The sequence below is a fragment of the Dendrobates tinctorius genome, unplaced genomic scaffold (genome assembly GCF_039654945.1).
Source record: "Dendrobates tinctorius isolate UK_male_01 unplaced genomic scaffold, ASM3965494v1 ptg000151l, whole genome shotgun sequence".
Taxonomy (NCBI): domain Eukaryota; kingdom Metazoa; phylum Chordata; class Amphibia; order Anura; family Dendrobatidae; genus Dendrobates; species Dendrobates tinctorius.
This window is the reverse complement of record NW_027361818.1, coordinates 11,605,556-11,624,829: the sequence shown is the minus strand read 5'-3', so window position 1 is coordinate 11,624,829 and position 19,274 is coordinate 11,605,556. Positions and strand designations below refer to the sequence as shown.

Genomic DNA, 19,274 nt, shown 5'->3' with positions numbered 1-19,274 from the left:
AGCTCTTATGGTCAGCGGGGTCCTCTCTCTCTCCTGTAGTGTGTAAGCTCTTATGGTCAATGGGGTCCTCTCTCTCCTGTAGAGTGTAAGCTCTTATGGTCAATGGGGTCCTCTCTCTTTTCTGTCGAGTGTAAGCTCTTATGGTCAGTGGGGTCCTCTCTCTCTCCTGTACAGTGTAAGCTCTTATGGTCAGTGGGGTCCTCTCTTTCTCCTTTAGAGTGTAAGCTCTTATGGTCAGCGGGGTCCTCTCTCTCTCCTGTAGAGTGTAAGCTCTTATGGTCAATGGGGTCCTCTCTCTTTTCTGTAGAGTGTAAGCTCTTATGGTCAGTGGGGTCCTCTCTCTCTCCTGTACAGTGTAAGCTCTTATGGTCAGTGGGGTCCTCTCTCTCTCCTGTAGAGTGTAAGCTCTTATAGTCAGTGGGGTCCTCTCTCTCCTGTAGAGTGTAAGCTCTTATGGTCAGTGGGATCCTCTCTCTCTCTCTCCTGTAGAGTGTAAGCTCTTATGGTCAGTGGGGTCCTCTATCTCCTGTAGAGCATAAGCTCTTATGGTCATTGGGGTCCTCTCTCTCTCCTGTAGAGTGTAAGCTCTTATGGTCAGTGGGGTCCTTTCTCTCTCCTGTAGAGTGTAAGCTCTTATGGTCAGTGGGGTCCTCTCTCTCTCTCCTGTAGACTGTAAGCTCTTATGGTCAGTGGGGAGCTCCTTCTCTCCTGTAGAGTGTAAGCTCTTATGGTCAGTGGGGTCCTCTCTCTCCTGTAGAGTGTAAGCTCTTATGGTCAGTGGGGTCCTCTCTCTCTCTCCTGTCGAGTGTAAGCTCTTATGGTCAGTGTGTTCTTCTCTCTCCTGTAGAGTGTAAGCTCTTATGGTCAGTGGGGTCCTCTCTCTCTCCTGTAGACTGTAAGCTCTTATGGTCAGTGGGGAGCTCCCTCTCTCCTGTAGAGTGTAAGCTCTTATGGTCAGTGGGGTCATCTCTCTCCTGTTGAATGTAAGCTCTTATGGTCAGTGGGGTCCTCTCTCTCTCCTGTAGAGTGTAAGCTCTTATGGTCAGTAGGGTCTTCTCTTTCTCCTTTAGAGTGTAAGCTCTTATGGTCAGTGGGGTCCTCTCTCTCTCCTGTAGAGTGTAAGCTCTTATGGTCAGTGGGGTCCTCTCTTTCTCCTTTAGAGCGTAAGCTCTTATGGTCAGCGGGGTCCTCTCTCTCTCCTGTAGAGTGTAAGCTCTTATGGTCAATGGCGTCCTCTCTCTTTTCTGTAGAGTGTAAGCTCTTATGGTCAGTGGGGTCCTCTCTCCTGTACAGTGTAAACTCTTATGGACAGTGGGGTCCTCTCTCTCTCCTGGAGAGTTTAAGCTCTTATGGTCAGTGGGGTCCTCTCTCTCCTGTAGACTGTCAGCTCATCTGGTCAGTGGGGTCCTCTCTCTCCTGTAGAGTGTAAGCTCTTATGGTCAGTGGGGAGCTCTCTCTCTCCTGTCGAATGTAAGCTCTTATGGTCAGTGGGGTCCTCTCTCTCTCCTGTCGAGTGTAAGCTCTTATGGTCAGTGGGGTCCTCTCTCTCTCCTGTAGAGTGTAAGCTCTTATGGTCAGTGGGGTCCTCTCTCTCTCCTGTAGAGTGTAAGCTCTTATGGTCAGTGGGGTCCTCTCTCTCCTGTAGACTGTCAGCTCTTATGGTCAGTGGGATCCTCTCTCTCTCTCCTGTAGAGTGTAAGCTCTTATGGTCAGTGGGGTCCTCTATCTCCTGTAGAGCGTAAACTCTTATGGTCATTGGGGTCCTCTCTCTCTCCTGTAGAGTGTAAGCTCTTATGGTCAGTGGGGTCCTCTCTCTCTCCTGTAGAGTGTAAGCTCTTATGGTCAGTGGGGTCCTCTCTCTCTCTCCTGTAGACTGTAAGCTCTTATGGTCAGTGGGGAGCTCCTTCTCTCCTGTAGAGTGTAAGCTCTTATGGTCAGTGGGGTCCTCTCTCTCCTGTAGAGTGTAAGCTCTTATGGTCAGTGGGGTCCTCCCTCTCTCCTGTCGAGTGTAAGCTCTTATGGTCAGTGTGTTCTTCTCTCTCCTGTAGAGTGTAAGCTCTTATGGTCAGTGGGGTCCTCTCTCTCTCCTGTAGAGTGTAAGCTCTTATGGTCAGTGGGGCCCTCTCTTTCTCCTTTAGAGTGTAAGCTCTTATGGTCAGCGGGTCCTCTCTCTCTCCTGTAGAGTGTAAGCTCTTATGGTCAATGGGGTCCTCTCTCTTTTCTGTAGAGTGTAAGCTCTTATGGTCAGTGGGGTCCTCTCTCCTGTACAGTGTAAGCTCTTATGGTCAGTGGGGTCCTCTCTCTCTCCTGGAGAGTTTAAGCTCTTATGGTCAGTGGGGTCCTCTCTCTCCTGTAGACTGTCAGCTCTTCTGGTCAGTGGGGTCCTCTCTCTCTCTCCTGTAGAGTGTAAGCTCTTATGGTCAGTGGGGAGCTCTCTCTCTTCTGTAGAGTGTAAGCTCTTATGGTCAGTGGGGTCCTCTCTCTCTCCTGTAGAGTGTAAGCTCTTATGGTCAGTGGGGTCTTCTCTCTCTTCTGTAGAGTGTAAGCTGTTATGGTCAGTGGGGTCCTCTCCTGCAGAGTGTAAGCTCTTATGGTCAGTGGGGTCCTCTTTCTCTCCTGTAGAGTGTAATCTCTTATGGTCAGTGGGGTCCTCGCTCTCCTGTAGAGTGTAAGCTCTTATGGTCAGTGGGTTCTTCTCTCTCCTGTAGAGTGTAAGCTCTTATGGTAAGTGGGGTCCTCTCTCTCTCTCCTGTAGAGTGTAAGCTCTTATGGTCAGAGGGTTCTTCCCTCTCCTGTAGAGTGTAAGCTCTTATGGTCAGTGGGTTCTTCTCTCTCCTGTAGAGTGTAAGCTCTTATGGTCAGTGGGGTCCTCTCTCTCCTGTAAAGTGTAAGCTCTTATGGTCAGTGGGTTCTTCTCTCTCCTGTAGAGTGTAAGCTCTTATGGTAAGTGGGGTCCTCTCTCTCCCCTGTATAGTGTAAGCTCTTATGGTCAGAGGGTTCTTCTCTCTCCTGTAGAGTGTAAGCTCTTATGGTCTGTGGGTTCTTCTCTCCCCTGTAGAGTGTAAGCGCTTATGGTCAGTGGGGTCCTCTCTCTCTCTCCTGTAGAGTGTAAGCTCTTATGGTCAGTGGGTTCTTCTCTCTCCTGTAGAGTGTAAGCTCTTATGTTCAGCAGGGTCCTCTCTCTCTCTCCTGTAGAGTGTAAGCTCTTATGGTCAGTGGGGTCCTCTCTCTCCTGTAGAGTGTAAGCTCTTATGGTCAGTGGGTTCTTCTCGCTCCTGTAGAGTGTAAGCTCTTATGGTCAGAGGGTTCTTCTCTCTCCTGTAGAGTGTAAGCTCTTATGTTCAGCAGGGTCCTCTCTCTCTCTCCTGTAGAGTGTAAGCTCTTATGGTCAGTGGGGTCCTCTCTCTCCTGTAGAGTGTAAGCTCTTATGGTCAGTGGGTTCTTCTCGCTCCTGTAGAGTGTAAGCTCTTACGGTCAGCAGCATCCTCTCTCTCCTGTAGGGTGTAAGCTCTTATGGCCAGTGGGGTCTTCTCTCTCCTGTAGAGTGTAAGCTCTTATGGTCAGTGGGGTCCTCTCTCTCTCCTGTAGACTGTAAGCTCTTATGGTCAATGGGGTCTTCTCTCTCTCCTGTAGAGTGTAAGCTCTTATGGTCAATGGGGTCTTCTCTCTCTCCTGTAGAGTGTAAGCTCTTATGTTAAGTGGGTTCTTCTCTCTCCTGTAGAGTGTAAGCTCTTATGGTCAGTGGGATCCTCTCTCTCCCCTGTATAGTGTAAGCTCTTATGGTCAGATGGTTCTTCTCTCTCCTGTAGAGTGTAAGCTCTTATGGTCAGCGGGGTCCTCTCTCTCTCTCCTGTAGAGTGTAAGCTCTTATGGTCAGTGGGGTCCTCTCTCTCCTGTAGAGTGTAAGCTCTTATGGTCAGTGGGTTCTTCTCTCTCCTGTAGAGTGTAAGCTCTTATGGTCATTGGAGTCCTCTCTCTCTCCTGTAGAGTGTAAGCTCTTATGGTCAGTGGGGTCCTCTCTCTCTCCTGTAGACTGTAAGCTCTTATGGTCAGTGGGGAGCTCCCTCTCTCCTGTAGAGTGTAAGCTCTTATGGTCAGTGGGGTCCTCTCTCTCTCCTGTAGAGTGTAAGCTCTTATGGTCAGTGGGGTCCTCTCTCTCTCCTGTAGAGTGTAAGCTCTTATGGTCAGTGGGGAGCTCCCTCTCTCCTGTAGAGTGTAAGCTCTCATGGTCAGTGGGGTCCTCTCTCTCTCCTGTAGAATGTAAGCTCTTATGGTCAGTGGGGTCCTCTCTTTCTCCTTTAGAGTGTAAGCTCTTATGGCCAGTGGGGTCCTCTCTCTCTCCTGTAGAGTGTAAGCTCTTATGGTCAGTGGGGTCCTCTCTCTCCTGTAGATTGTAAGCTTTTATGGTCAGTGGGGTCCTCTCCCTCTCTCCTGTAGAGTGTAAGCTCTTATGGTCAATGGGGTCCTCTCTCTCTCCTGTAGAATGTAAGCTCTTATGGTCAGTGGGGTCCTCTCTTTCTCCTTTAGATTGTAAGCTCTTATGGTCAGCGGGGTCCTCTCTTTCTCCTGTAGAGTGTAAGCTCTTATGGTCAATGGGGTCCTCTCTCTTTTCTGTAGAGTGTAAGCTCTTATGGTCAGTGGGGTCCTCTCTCCTGTACAGTGTAAGCTCTTATGGGCAGTGGGATCCTCTCTCCTGTACAGTGTAAGCTCTTATGGTCAGTGGGGTCCTCTCTCTCTCCTGGAGAGTTTAAGCTCTTATGGTCAGTGGGATCTTCTCTCTCTTCTGTAGAGTGTAAGCTATTATGGTCAGTAGGGTCCTCTCCTGTAGAGTGTAAGCTCTTATGGTCAGTGGGATCCTCTCTCTCTCCTGTAGAGTGTAAGCTCTTATGGTCAGTGGGGTCCTCTCTCTCTCCTGTAGAGTGTAAGCTCTTATGGTCAGTGGGTTCTTCTCTCTCCTGTAGAGTGTAAGCTCTTATGGTCAGTGGGGTCCTCTCTCTCTCCTGTAAAGTGTAAGCTCTTATGGTCAGTGGGGTCCTCTCTCTCTCTCCTGTAGAGTGTAAGCTCTTATGGTCAGTGGGTTCTTCTCTCTCCTGTAGAGTGTAAGCTTTTATGGTCAGTGGGGTCCTCTCTCTCTCTCTCTCTCTCTATCTCCTGTAGAGTGTAAGCTCTTATGGTCAGTGGGTTCTTCTCTCTCCTGTAGAGTGTAAGCTCTTATGGTCATTGGGTTCTTCTCTCTCCTGTAGAGTGTAAGCTCTTATGGTCAGTGGGGTCCTCTCTCTCTCCTGTAGAGTGTAAGCTCTTATGGTCAGTGGGGTCCTCTCTCTCTCTCCTGTAGAGTGTAAGCTCTTATGGTCAGTGGGGTCCTCTCTCTCTCTCTCGCTCTCTCTCTCTCTCTCTCTCTATCTCCTGTAGAGTGTAAGCTCTTATGGTCAGTAGGTTCTTCTCTCTCCTGTAGAGTGTAAGCTTTTATGGTCAGTGGGGTCCTCTCTCTCCTGTAGAGTGTAAGCTCTTATGGTCAGTGGGGTCCTCTCTCTCCTGTAGAGTGTAAGCTCTTATGGTCAGTGGGTTCCTCTCTCTCCTGTAGAGTGTAAGCTCTTATGGTCAGTGGGGTACTCTCTCTCCTTTAGAGTGTAAGCTCTTATGGTCCGTGGGTTCTTCTCTCTCCTGTAGAGTGTAAGCTCTTATGGTCAGTGGGGTCCTCTCTCTCCTGTAGAGTGTAAGCTCTTATGGTCAGTGGTGTCCTCTCTCTCTCTCTCTCTCTCTATCTCCTGTAGAGTGTAAGCTCTTATGGTCAGTGGGTTCTTCTCTCTCCTGTAGAGTGTAAGCTCTTATGGTCAGTGGGGTCCTCTCTCTCTCTCTCTATCTCCTGTAGAGTGTAAGCTCTTATGGTCAGTGGGTTCTTCTCTCTCCTGTAGAGTGTAAGCTCTTATGGTCAGTGGAGTCCTCTCTCCCCTGTAGATTGTAAGCTCTTATGGTCAGTGGGGTCCTCTCTCTCCTGTAGAGTGTAAGCTCTTATGGTCAGTGGGGTCCTCTCTCTCTCCTGTAGAGTGTAAGCTCTTATGGTCAGTGGGGTCCTCTCTCTCTCTCTCTCTCTCTCTCTATCTCCTGTAGAGTGTAAGCTCTTATGGTCAGTGGGTTCTTCTCTCTCCTGTAGAGTGTAAGCTCTTATGGTCAGTGGGGTCCTCTCTCTCTCTCTCTCTATCTCCTGTAGAGTGTAAGCTCTTATGGTCAGTGGGGTCCTCTCTCTCCTGTAGAGTGTAAGCTCTTATGGTCAGTTGGGTCCTCTCTCTCCTGTAGAGTGTAAGCTCTTATGGTCAGTGGGGTCCTCTCTCTCCTGTAGAGTGTAATGCCTAAAATGTGAATGGCTGTATCTGCAGAATAATTGTTCTTCATGAGAATATTTGTTTAACTTCTGATCAACCAGCAACTTACTTCTGCCTAATGTGTATGGTTACTTGAAGGGATTTTCTCTCTGCTTGCAGAAGTGATCTGATTGGATGTTCTGAATACGTTTTTTGTTCGGGTACTTGGTTGATACTGGTCAATGCTGTGTTATTGTTTCTTTGCATAGCTTTTGTATTAGTTTGTGTTCTGATCAACAGTAGATCAACACAGAAAACCTGTCATCTGTTGTAAGGACTGGACTGTGTTTCTGTTGTGTCTGCTCTTGCCCTTACTTCTGATGAATTCTGCCCTGAACCAAGATGGAGTTGCTGGCCTCATCGTCATCGTGCTCCATAGAACTATAGTATAAACTTATGACAGAATACACAAGCTTCAAAAAAACTGGAGCTCACTGGGTCAGATACGATGGAGACACGAGTGAAAAAGCTGTGCTCATTTGTCACAGGATTGCACGGGGAGCTTCAGGCAATTAAGACTAAGCTGGGGGGCAAGAGAGTCTCAAACTAATCACAATGCAAGTGTGGCTGATGCTCCTATTCAGGCTATAGCCTCTCGCCTCTCAAATTTGGAGACTACAGCCGCAGCTGCGGTTACTGCCCCCGTTCCACCTCCAGGTCCGGTTTTTCCCAAACTCCCACCATTCAGGTTTGGTGGAGAAAGAGAGAAATTTTGTGGCTTTCTGAATCAGTGTCACTTGTATTTTTCTGCACATACAGCTCAGTTCGCAACTGAACGGGACAAAGTGTTAACTATGATAATGCTGCTAACGAACCAAGCATTATCCTGGGCAAATCGGCTGATTGAAACCAATGACGCATGTTTAAATTCTTTAAATGACTTTATTGCTGCCATGTGTCAGATGTTCGATGATCCCAACCGTAATATCACGGCAGAAGCTGCATTATTAACACTTCGTCAAGGAAAGCATCCTGTGGTGGAATATGCTATGGAATTTCGGAGGTGGGTGCTGGACACTACATGGTGCGACTCAGCAAAATATGCAGTGTTAAGGAGGGGTTTGTCTGCAACTATTAAAGATGAACTGGCTCGGGGTGAATCACCTGCTAATCTAACTGACTTTATAAATCATTGTATCAGAATAGATATTCGTCTCACGGAACGCCGGCAGAAGTGGGCTGAGGCCAATCGTAAAAACCCCATATTCCTCCCATCTTCCTCCGGAGAAACTTAAAACAAGTCGTCTTCCCCGGCAGAGGATGAACCTATGCAGATTGATGCGGTTCGTAGGAGTACAGCTGACACCTGGAAGGAACATCGCTTTCGAGAAAATTTGTGCTTCTACTGCGGAAAATCGGGTCACTACATTTCGGCCTGCCCCGGAAAGGATCGCAAGTCCGCAGCTGCGGGAATCGAATGTGACTTTTCTGATGTATCTTCTGTTGGTTCTCAGTTAAATACTTGCAGGAGAGTAATGGCAGATGAAACCCCAGACTTCCCTGACTCGAGTTCAGAAGCATTGTCTTCTGAGGGTGAGGAGCTTCTCTCAATAAGTACTGCTGTGACAGTCTCAGGCGAAGCCAGAAAGGATACACTTTGTACTATTCCTATTGAAGTCTGGGTGCAGTCCCGTTGGATTACTAGTACAGCCATGATTGATTCCGGAGCTAGCGGCAATTTCATGGACATTGCATTTGTTAAAAGACACGGTATACACTCGCAGAAGAAACGTTCACCGGTGTTAATGAAAACTATAGATGGGTCTCCGTTGGTATCCGGGCCGGTAGACTCTCAAACTACCCCGCTGAAGATTCGCATGGGGGCAGGTCATTCTGAAAATCTGTCGTTCTTGCTAATTTCCTCCCCTAACTTTCCTATAATTCTAGGGTTACCATGGTTTCAGCGGCAAAACCCCACTATCGATTGGAGGACAAAAGAATTGCATTCCTCCCCTAACTTTCCTATAATTCTAGGGTTACCATGGTTTCAGCGGCAAAACCCCACTATCGATTGGAGGACAAAAGAATTGCAGTTTCCAGGTAAACAGACACCATCTGGAGATTTAACTTCAATCAGACCAGGCTCTCGCAATAGGAAGACCGACGCTCTGTCCAGGATTCCTTCGCATGACGTGACCTCGGCGTTGCCTCCAAGGACCCTACTGTCAGAACGAAAACTCGTAAGTGTACCGCACAATCAGGACCTATTAAAAGATATGAAAGAGGCCTATGCCACAGATCCACTTCTGATTCAACCATCTACTCAGGTAAATTTAATCTTAAAAAACGGCCTTTGGTTTCAGAGACAACGTCTGTATGTCCTGGAAACAATAAAATTAAGGGTATTGAAACTAATGCATAACTCTAAGTTTGCCGGTCATAGAGGAATTCAGAAAACCCAAGAATTTGTGTCTCGCTTCTTTTGGTGGCCAACGATCCAGGAAGACGTACGACTGTATGTGTCATCATGTGAGGTATGTGCCAGGTCAAAGATCCCTCGCACCTCACCTACTGGACTATTGCAATCTCATCCTCGACCTCCGATAAACAGGTCTGTGCCTGCGGTAGCCGGCCGTATTGCATCTCTCCAGAAGAATCTGGAAGTTCTGAAGCAGACACTGGCAACAGACAAATTCCGTGAACCAGTACCCCATACAAGGTAGGAGACATGGTTTGGCTTTCAACGAAAAATTTGAAACCCAAGGCTCCAACATCAAAACTGGGGCAGAAATATCTTGGTCCGTACAAAATCAGCAGCATTGTGAGTTCTGTAGCCTGTCGTCTCAAGTTGCCTAGTTCTTTAAAAATACACCCTGTTTTTCACATTTCTCTGCTTAAACCGGTAGTGGCAAACTCTTTCTCCAGGCGCACCTCTGCTCCGCCTGATCCAAATCTCATGAACGGGCTGGAGGAATTCATCGTGGAGAAGATCATTGATTCCCGGATCCACAGGGGATGACTTCAGTATCTGGTAAGATGGCAAGGATACTCGTCTGAAGAGAATTCCTGGGAACCTCTGGAGAATATTCATGCTCCTCGTCTGATCCGGCAGTTCCACAGAAAATACCCCAATAAACCAGATGTAAGATCATCCAGAGGACATCTTTAAAGAGGAGAGTAATGTAAGGACTGGACTGTGTTTCTGTTGTGTCTGCTCTTGCCCTTACTTCTGATGAATTCTGCCCTGAACCAAGATGGAGTTGTTGGCTTCACGGGGGCCATCTTGTTTCCTGTCTGAGACTCCTTGTTTCCTGTTTGCTAAATACATAAGGGAACTCTGCACACTATGCATTGCTTGTGTATCTTGTTCTTTACTTGCTGCCAAGCTGGAAGGACTAGCAACCTGCTTGCCCCTTCTACACGTCGGGATACCCTGCTTGTTGTCGGATCTACGCATCACCCACCTCTTCTACGGTCTGCCCTCCATTAGGGCCGGGCTCTGGATCCTGGACTCCACATTGCTGGACTGGTAGTCGCATCCTCGGTCTGTACTATGATTTGTGCATACTACTGCGATTGTCTTATTACCTGCTTTGCATCTGTCAGCTGAAGTGCATATCTCTGCAATATATATACAGCTTGAACTGTGATATACCGTGTCTGTCTTGATTTCTGACCCACATCATCGGGCTCCATAGAACTACAGTATAAACTTATGACATCTGTACAGCTAAAAGAAAATTAGAATATATTACCGTAACTGGTTTCCGATGTTTCACAATAGGTTATTTTTTACTATTTAATATGAAGGTGTGACTGGTGGATGGGGAGATGGATCGTCAGTAGTTGAGGGTGCAAATACTGTATGTTAATCAGTATTTAAGACGTATGGGTGGATACAACACGGTTGTTAATAGGGGCCTATTGTAACAATAGATCATTTCTCATTATAGGACACTTCAGACCTCCCCCAGCACAAAGTGTCCATTTTCTGACTAAATACCGAGCAGATCTGATCAGCCTCATCCCTGAGACAAACCAATTTCTAGATGATCTACTTGATCTACAACTATTGAACAATGAACAATATAACTCTGTGCTCAGCCAAACAACCCCCGAAGAAAAGATGAGGAAAGTTTATTACTATATAAGAAGCTTCAGCAATGAGGACAAAGACAAAGTCTACAGGAGTCTAAAAACTCATCACTACCCCGTAATCAAGAAGCTGAAAAATAAAGACCTGGAAGACTAGAATGAATCTCATACATTGGCTGATATCATTACATGAAAAGTCCAATGAAAATTCAGCAAAAATAAACAGAATAACATATTACTGATAGACGGTCAGCATTAGACCAGTTCTTCCTGAGCAGATCCTCATGGGAGGGCCGGCTTGTTACAGAATAATGAAGATCAGGCACGGCAACAACAGAAAAGCCCATGCGGAGTTCAAACTGGACCAGATTGCTTTTTTCTTGAGTTTTTATTTATTTAGGGTTTGGAAACATGAACTATAAATCAATAATAATGTATATTTACAATATATGTTGTGATGGATCGTCTCACTCAGATGCACACAGAGGTACTCAGGTACTCTGTCTCCTTAAATCTTCTGTTAGTTTGTTGTACAGCTGGCATAATCCAACATGAAGAGAAAATAAACACAGCCCTCTGAGTAAAACAAGAAAACATAATAAAATGGGGTACAGTCTCTGCATTTGTGGGGATCCACCCACTCAGGATAACAACAATACAATGGCATTAGTTTTTGCTTCTCAGGACACAAAACACTAGAGGTCCTCTCTACAGTCCTACTGAACAATGACTGCCTCTGGAGGCCAGCTATTTAAGTCCCAGACCACACCATGGGGTGGAGATAAGGTGGACATCCTCCCACTCGCTCTATAGTTGACCACAAAAACTCAGCCCTTTAAACTAATTGGTTGTTACCCCGTTGCAGCACAAAATGTACTAGAGGAAAGCTTCTGGGTTTTTATATCACTGAAGCTAATAACCAAAACAATACATATCAATACTATCCTGTCAAAACAAGGATGAAACTGAGACTGAAAACCAGATAGGGTAGAAAAAAAGCAGCACACAACTTACATGCATTGTACATATAGGGTGGTGACTGCCTCCATCTTGGCTGTGCTCTCAAATGTCCAATGCTGCATTTAATAAGATCAGGACATACTGTAGCTGTATCCTAACATGTACAAGTGCTTCTCACAAAATTAGAATATCATCAAAAGTGAATTTATTTCAAGTTCTTCATTACAAAAAATAAAACTCATATATTATATAGACTAGAGTCATTACAAACCGAGTGATCAATTTCAATTGTTTACTTCTGTTAGGGCCCATACTCACTTGCGAGAGACTCGCACGATTTTTGTGCAAGTCTCTCGCATGAAAACCCGGCACTGGGAGCATGCGGCTTCATAGAAAGGCATGTAGCCGCACGCTCCGGTCCCAGTGCCGGCGGCAGTGCTAGGTTTTCATGCGAGAGACTCACACAAAAATCGTGCAAGTCTCTTGCAAGTGAGTATGGGCCCTTAATGTTGATGATTATGGCTTACAGCCAATGAAAACCGAAAATTAATTAACTTAGTAAATTAGAATAATTAACAAAAAGCACCTGCAAATGCTTCCTATGTGCTTAAAAATGCCCCTTAGTCTGTTTCAGTAGCTCCACAATCATGGGGAAGACTGTTAACTTGACAGATGTCCAGAAGACAGTCATTGACACACTCCACAAAGAAGCCGGCTGTTCACAGAGCGCTGTATCCGAGCATATTAATGGAAAGTTGAGTGGAAGTAAAAAGTGTGGTAGAAAAGGGTGCACAAGCAACCGGGATAACCGCCGCCTTGAAAGGATTGATAAGAAAAGGCCATTCAAAAATTTGGGGGAGATTCACAAGGAGTGGACTGCTGCTGGAGTCATTGCTTCAAGAACCACCACACACAGACGTCTCCAGGACATGGGCTACAAGCGTCACATTCCTTGTGTCAGCCACTCATGACCAATAGACAACGCCAGAAGCGTCTTATCTGGGCCAAGGAGAAAAAGAACTGGACTGTTGTCAGTGGTCCGAGGTGTTGTTTTCAGATGAAAGTACATTTTGCATTTCATTTGGAAATCGCGGTCCCAGTGTCTGGAGGAAGAGTGGAGAGGCCACAATCCAAGCTGCTGGAGGTCTAGTGTGAAGTCTCCACAATCAGTGATGGTTTGGGGAGCCATGTCATCTGCTGGTGTAGGTCCACTGTGTTTTATCAAGACCAACGTCAGCGCAGCCATCTACCAGGAAATTTTGGAGCACTTCATACTTCCCTCTGCTGACAATCTTTTTAGAGATGGAAATTTCATTCTTCAGCAGGACTTGGCACCTGTCCACACTGCCAAAAGTACCAATACCTGGTGTACAAACAACAGTATCACTGTGCTTGATTGGCAGCAAACTCGCCTGACCTTAATCTGGGGAATATTGTCAAGAGGAAGATGAGAGACACTGGACCCAACAATGCAGACGAGCTGAAGGCTGCTATCAAAGCAACCTGGACTTCCATAATCCCTCAGCAGTGCCACAGGCTGATCGCCTCCATGCCACGCCACATTGATGCAGTAATTGATGCAAAAGGAGCCCCGACCAAGTATTGAGTGCATATACTGGACATACATTTCAGTAGGCCAACATTTCAGATTTTTAAATCATTTTTCAAGCTGGTATGATAAAGTATTCTAATTTACTGAGATAATGACTTTTGGGTTTTCATTGGCTGTAAGCCATAATCATCAACACTAACAGAAATAAACACGTGAAATGGATCACTCTGTGTGTAATGTCTCTATAGAATATGAGATTCACTTTTTGTATTGAAGAACTGAAATAAATTAACTTTTTGATGATATTCTAACTTTATGAGACACACATGTAAGTCTGTAAACAATGGTGATTACATTTTTTATACCTTTTCAATTTCTAATAAAGAAGAAGCAAGTCTTTTGTATTTTCAGTGTTTTTGTCTTCAATTTCTTTTTCTCCAATTGATTATTGTTGAAGGTCTACAACTGAGCTGGCACCCATGATTACAGGGGATCTTTTTTATGTGGCCTGTTTTTGGTAATTTGGCTGATTTCTCAAAATTCTATCTTGACTGTGCTTTTCTCCTTTTTGTCCAATTCTGCATTTACTAAGAGCAGAACATAGCGGGATCCTAACAGCCGTGAATTTATTTTCAGTGGTATCTGCCCAGTGAGAAGTTATCTGTAAGGTATCACAGAATTACCATATTTTTCGGACTAAAAGATGTCCCCGGGTTTCGACAGCAAAAAAAGGAAAAAATGTTAATATTGAAACTATTCTGCTGATGCAAAGATGTGGAGGAGGTAATGTTCATGGTCTACAGTTGTGCATGTTTCTTGGTGTTCAAGAGTAGAAGAGGGAAGTAATGATTTGTTCCAAAGTGCCAGGAGTATTTTAGGAGTGTTGTACCAACAAAAATAAAGGGTTTTATATATTTTCCCCATCAGTGACACAACAAGGTCCCCTCAATACAGTTTACTTTGGTTGTCACACTGCAGACAAGTCCATTTATTGTGGCATCAGCTATGTGTCTGGTGTATTACCTGTGTATTTTTTCTAATTTCCACACTCGAAACGATGCCTATTGCAGATAAAAGCTCGCCCTTTATTAAAGTCCATTTTGTCACTATTGAATTTATTTCTCTTCCCATTAATTATTTATTTCTCGAATTAATCAATCATGGTCTTGTGTTTAAGCTGGAACGGGGTGACAACAGCAGTTTTATCAAAATTAGAGAGTTGATGTGACGACTCCTGGAGTGGACCCTCTGGGTCGTGGCACCAACCCTCCCAGGGCGAGCTGACCTAGTGAGGACAACCTCCTATACAGGGAATGTCAGGAGCAAGCCCAAGGGGGTAAGGTACCACGACTGCTGGCACCAGGCGGCCGGCTCACAGGAGACACGCGTGAGTGTGTCTGCAGGAACGTGCAAAGCGTGGACACAGGGACACGCAGGGTACAGGAGGGTACAGGGCGAATGTATGGGAGCACGGAGAGTACTGGAGAATACAAGGCGTGTATATGGGAGTGCGCTAGATACAGGATAGTGCAAGATGGGTACACGAGAGCACGTATGGCGTGCACCGACTAGCACGCCCGGGAGCGAGCAAAGCAGAGCGCATGCAAAGGAGCACGTCAGAGTACAGAGTTAGAGCGTGCGCAGAGAGCACGCCTGAGTGCAAGGCTAAGCAGAAGGTGTGCCAGGAGGCAGAACAGAGCATAGAGCAGAGCATGTGCCGAGAGGCACGACTGAACACAGTGCAGGAACAGAGCACTAGACCGAGTACAGGAACAGAGCATGTGCCAGGAGACACGAAAGAGCACGAGGCAGAATATAGGAACAGAGCATGTGCCAGGAGGCACAACAGAGCAGAAGGCAGAGGAACCGAATACAGAGCACAGCCAGGCAAGGACCAAGCAGACTAAGCCAGGAAGCACAACAATAATCAGGCACCTCCCATATGAAGAGGTAGCCTGATACAGCACATGAGCACTAGGACTTCCTTTGAACCCATCGCGGTCCCGAGCTTCTGATGGTATAAATATCCATCAAATGTAAAATAATTGTTCCTCAGAATAAAATCCATACCTTTTAATAAAAACTTCTTTTGGTCTTTAGACAACCTATTGTCTCTGATTAGAATCTTGTTAAAACAGGCTAACCCCAAGTTTTAAAAGCGGAACATTGGTAACCATAATTCTATCGATGTAATGGGATAGGTTACTCGTTAGTGAGCCTATACCTGAGATAATCGGTCCCCAGGGAGACCGATTATCTCAGGTATAGGCTCACTAACGAGTAACCTATCCCATTACATTACATTACATCCCATTACATATTTTAACTAAAACCTTTTTTAAAAATGTGGATATTAATAGTTATATTCCTTTTAATAGTGGACATTTTGGAAAATGGCTGAGGAATATTCCAGAGAATCAGTTTAGGAGGATCAGAAAAAATTGTTCTAGCTTTGAGGACTTTAAGGACCCAGCTGATATTTTAAAAAATAGGTTCGTGGATAAAAAATACCCCAATAATCTAATCAAAAGTGCCTATAACAGGTGTGTCAACATATCACAAGACACTCTCATTAATGAACAAAAAATAGTTAAACCAGATAATAAAAAATTCATGACTAATTTTATCACCCAATATTGTGCTGAACACACAAGAATACGGAAAATTTTATGTGATAATTGGTATATACTTTTAAGTGATCCTATTTTACAGAAATTTTTACCTAGCAATCCAGGAATAACTTTTAGAAGGGCACCAACTATTAAGGGACTGGTGGCCCCTAGTCGACAAAAAACTGAATCTACATTGAATTCAATTCATGCCCCTTTAAAAGGGATTTATAAATGTGGAAGGAGAAATTGTCTCTGTTGTAATATTATTACACACAGAGAAAAATCTGTAAAATCATCTACCACCAATGAAATCTTTCCTATAAAAAATTATTTGAGCTGTACTACGGAATTTGTGATATATCTAATTGAATGTGGATGTAAAAAACAGTATGTTGGAAGAACAACCCAACCCTTACATCTAAGGGTTAATTCACATAGATATAACATTAAGAGGGGTTTCTTACAACATGGTCTCTCTAGACATTTCGCTATTAAACATAATAAGGATCTAAGTGGACTAAAAATCAGTCCAATTGAGAATATCCCTGTTGATATTCCTGATAGAGTAGGGCAACTAAATAGAAAAGAAGTTTTTTGGATTTACAGGTTGAATACACTCAAGCCATATGGTTTGAACGAAATTACAGAGGTTTTTCTTTAAAATGGGATAAATTCAATGATTTTCTCTTTTAATAATTTTTAATTATGTACCCATGTTATTTATAATGATTTTTGTCATATCCTGCATGGTTAACCCCTTTTCTGTATGCGACTTTTTATTCCTATATTTTTATTCCTGTAATGTGGTTGAACTAATTTATTCTTCCTTTTTTTATATTTTTTTTATATTTCTTATACGTTTTATTCAATGTGCACATCTCTTTTATATATTTTTATACTATAGTGTTCCAAGAAAATAATGTCAGTTTTGTTGTATTGAAGATGAGCGGTCCCCCTTTTTTTCCTCCTTCATTTTTCCCCCCTTTGTGCTGGGACATCGCGGTAAGCGATCCTGGTTTCTTCATTGAGCGCTGCTTGAGCTCTTCATAGTCGGTGTCTTTGTTCATTTCCCATCAAATACTCTGAGGATTTGTGAATGAAATCAACGCCTCCCTCTTGAGTGATGTGTGAGTTTCTTATAATCGATCGCATTGATTGATTATTTTCGGCCATATATTAACTAACCACATTTATATATTTTTAATTGATGATTCATACACATTTTTAATAAAAAGAAAGAGTTTCTTTTATTGTCGTATGAATCATACATATCATTTTAATCAATAACTTGTTTATTTTTATCATTTTTTTCCTTAAGTCCTTTTCTTCTTTCTTGTCAGGTACGACCTGACTGTGGTTCAGTGATCTAAGATACCCACTGTGCCATTTTTACTTTCAGATGTCAAGAGTTCGTTTTTCATATGTATCTCCCCTGTTTTATACATATCCCGTGTTTTCGTCTTCTTATCTTTTCCTTCTTCTTCTTTTTCTTTTTATCTATGAAATAATAAAAATAATATGTTTTTAATGAATTTAGATTAACTAATACATTAGTTCAACTGTGGTACTTTGAACTCTGACATTTGCACCAGATGACATGTGACCCTTTGGCGCCGTTTTTTGAATTCCTGTTGTATATAATCTGTGACAGTTCTGTTTGATCATATATGTCATCCCCTGAAGAAGAAATGGTACACATTTCGAAACACGTTGGGAAATAAATGGATTAATCTTTCTCCTAAATACTGGATTGGTGAATTTATCTGGTAGCGCACAAAAGTCCAAGAATTTATTCCGAAATCTAATCTACAAGGGATGGGTGATAATACAGAAGGCGAGGGTAGAGCTGGTCGTGCAGCGGTTTGGTCGATCGGTGGTTACTGCAGGTTGTAGGCTTGTCGGAAGAGGTGGGTCTTCAGGCTCTTTTTGAAGGTTTCAATGGTAGGTGAGAGTCTGATATGTTGTGGTAGAGAGTTCCAGAGTAGGGGTGATGCACGAGAGAAATCTTGTATGCGATTGTGGGAAGAGGAGATAAGAGGGGAGTAGAGAAGGAGATCTTGTGAGGATCGGAGGTTGCGTGCGGGAAAGTACCGGGAGACGAGGTCACAGATGTATGGAGGAGACAGGTTGTGGATGGCTTTGTATGTCATGGTTAGGGTTTTGTAATTGAGTCTCTGGGCAATTGGGAGCCAGTGAAGGGATTGACAGAGGGGAGAAGCTGGGGAATAGCGGGGGGACAGGTGGATTAGTCGGGCAGCAGAGTATAGAATAGATTGGAGGGGAGCGAGAGTGTTTGAGGGGAGGCCACAGGGCAGGAGGTTGCAGTAGTCAAGGCGAGAGATGATGAGGGCATGGACTAGGGTTTTTGCAGATTCTTAGATGAGGAATGAACGGATTCGTGAAATATTTTTGAGTTGAAGTCGGCAGGAAGTGGAAAGGGCTTGGATATGTGGTTTGAAGGAGAGATCAGCGTCAAGGATTACTCCGAGACAGCGAGCTTGTGGGACTGGGGAGAGTGGGCAGTCATTTACTGTAATTGATAGGTTCGTAGGGGGGGCCACATGAGATGGGGGAAAGATGATGAATTCTGTTTTATCCATGTTGAGTTTCAGAAATCTAGTGGAGAAGAAGGATGAAATAGTGGACAGACATTGAGGGATTCTGGTTAGTAGGGAGGTGATATCTGGTCCAGAGATGTAGATCTGTGTGTCATCAGCGTAGAGATGATACTGAAAGCCATGAGATTCTATGAGCTGTCCCAGGCCAAAGGTGTAAATAGAGAACAGCAGGGGCCCAAGGACTGAACCTTGTGGGACTCCGACAGATAGGGGGCGAGGTGAGGAGGTGGCGTGTGAGTGGGAGACGCTGAATGTCCGGTCTGTTAGGTATGATGAGATCCAGGATAGGGCCAAGTCTGTGATGCCGAGGGATGAGAGGGTCTGTAATAATAGGGAATGGTCCACTGTGTCAAAGGCAGCCGACAGGTCCAGGAGAAGGAGGACAGAGTAGTGTCGCTTGCTCTTGGCGGTTAAGAGGTCATTGGTGACCTTAGTAAGGGTAGTTTCAGTGGAGTGGTGTGACCGGAAGCCAGATTGTAAGCGGTCGAAGAGGGAGCAAGAAGAGAGATGGGAGGACAGTTCAAGGTAGACGTGTTGTTCCAGTAGCTTGGAGGCGTAGGGGAGAAGTGATATAGGGCGATAGCTAGATACAGAGGATGGGTCAAGAGAGGGCTTTTTGAGGATAGGTGTGATGGAGGCATGTTTAAAGCTTGAGGGGAAAACACCAGTTGTTAGTGATAGGTTGAAGAGATGGGTTAGGGTTGGGATGAAGACTGTGGTGAGGTTTGGTATGAAGTGGGATGGGATCGGGTCGAGTGCACAGGTGGTGAGATGTGTTCTTGAGAGTAGAGTGGAGAGTCGATCTTCTGTAATGGTGGAGAAGTTGGTTTTGAAGGTGGAGGGCTGGGAAGTTGGGGGGAAGGGCTCTGGGGGTTGTTGACCAAAACTGTCTCTGATGTTATCAATCTTCTGCTTGAAAAATGAGGCAAAGTCTTCAGCTGAGATGAGTGGGGAGGGAGGAGGTGCTGGGGGGCGGAGGAGAGAATTGAAGGTGTTGAATAACTGTTTAGGGTTGTGAGACAGGGAGGATATGAGAGATGAGAAGTAGGTTTGTTTAGCTGTGGCGAGTGTGGTCTTGAAAGTAGTGAGGGACTGTTTGAATGCGATGAAGTGCTCGTTGGAGTGGGATCTTTTC

At 44.8% G+C, this 19,274-nt stretch overlaps 1 protein-coding gene across 1 annotated transcript in view; it reads left to right on the top strand.

Annotated features, from left to right (window-relative positions):
- LOC141050255 (NACHT, LRR and PYD domains-containing protein 3-like) overlaps positions 1-11,826 on the top strand; it is a 183,265-nt gene extending 171,439 nt beyond the window's left edge. The window contains exon 20 of the mRNA XM_073547131.1: positions 10,256-11,826. Within this exon, the coding sequence (XP_073403232.1) occupies positions 10,256-10,554 (299 nt within the window). The 3' untranslated portion in view covers positions 10,555-11,826. The remainder of the gene's footprint in view (positions 1-10,255) is intronic.
- Positions 11,827-19,274: the final 7,448 nt, after the last annotated feature.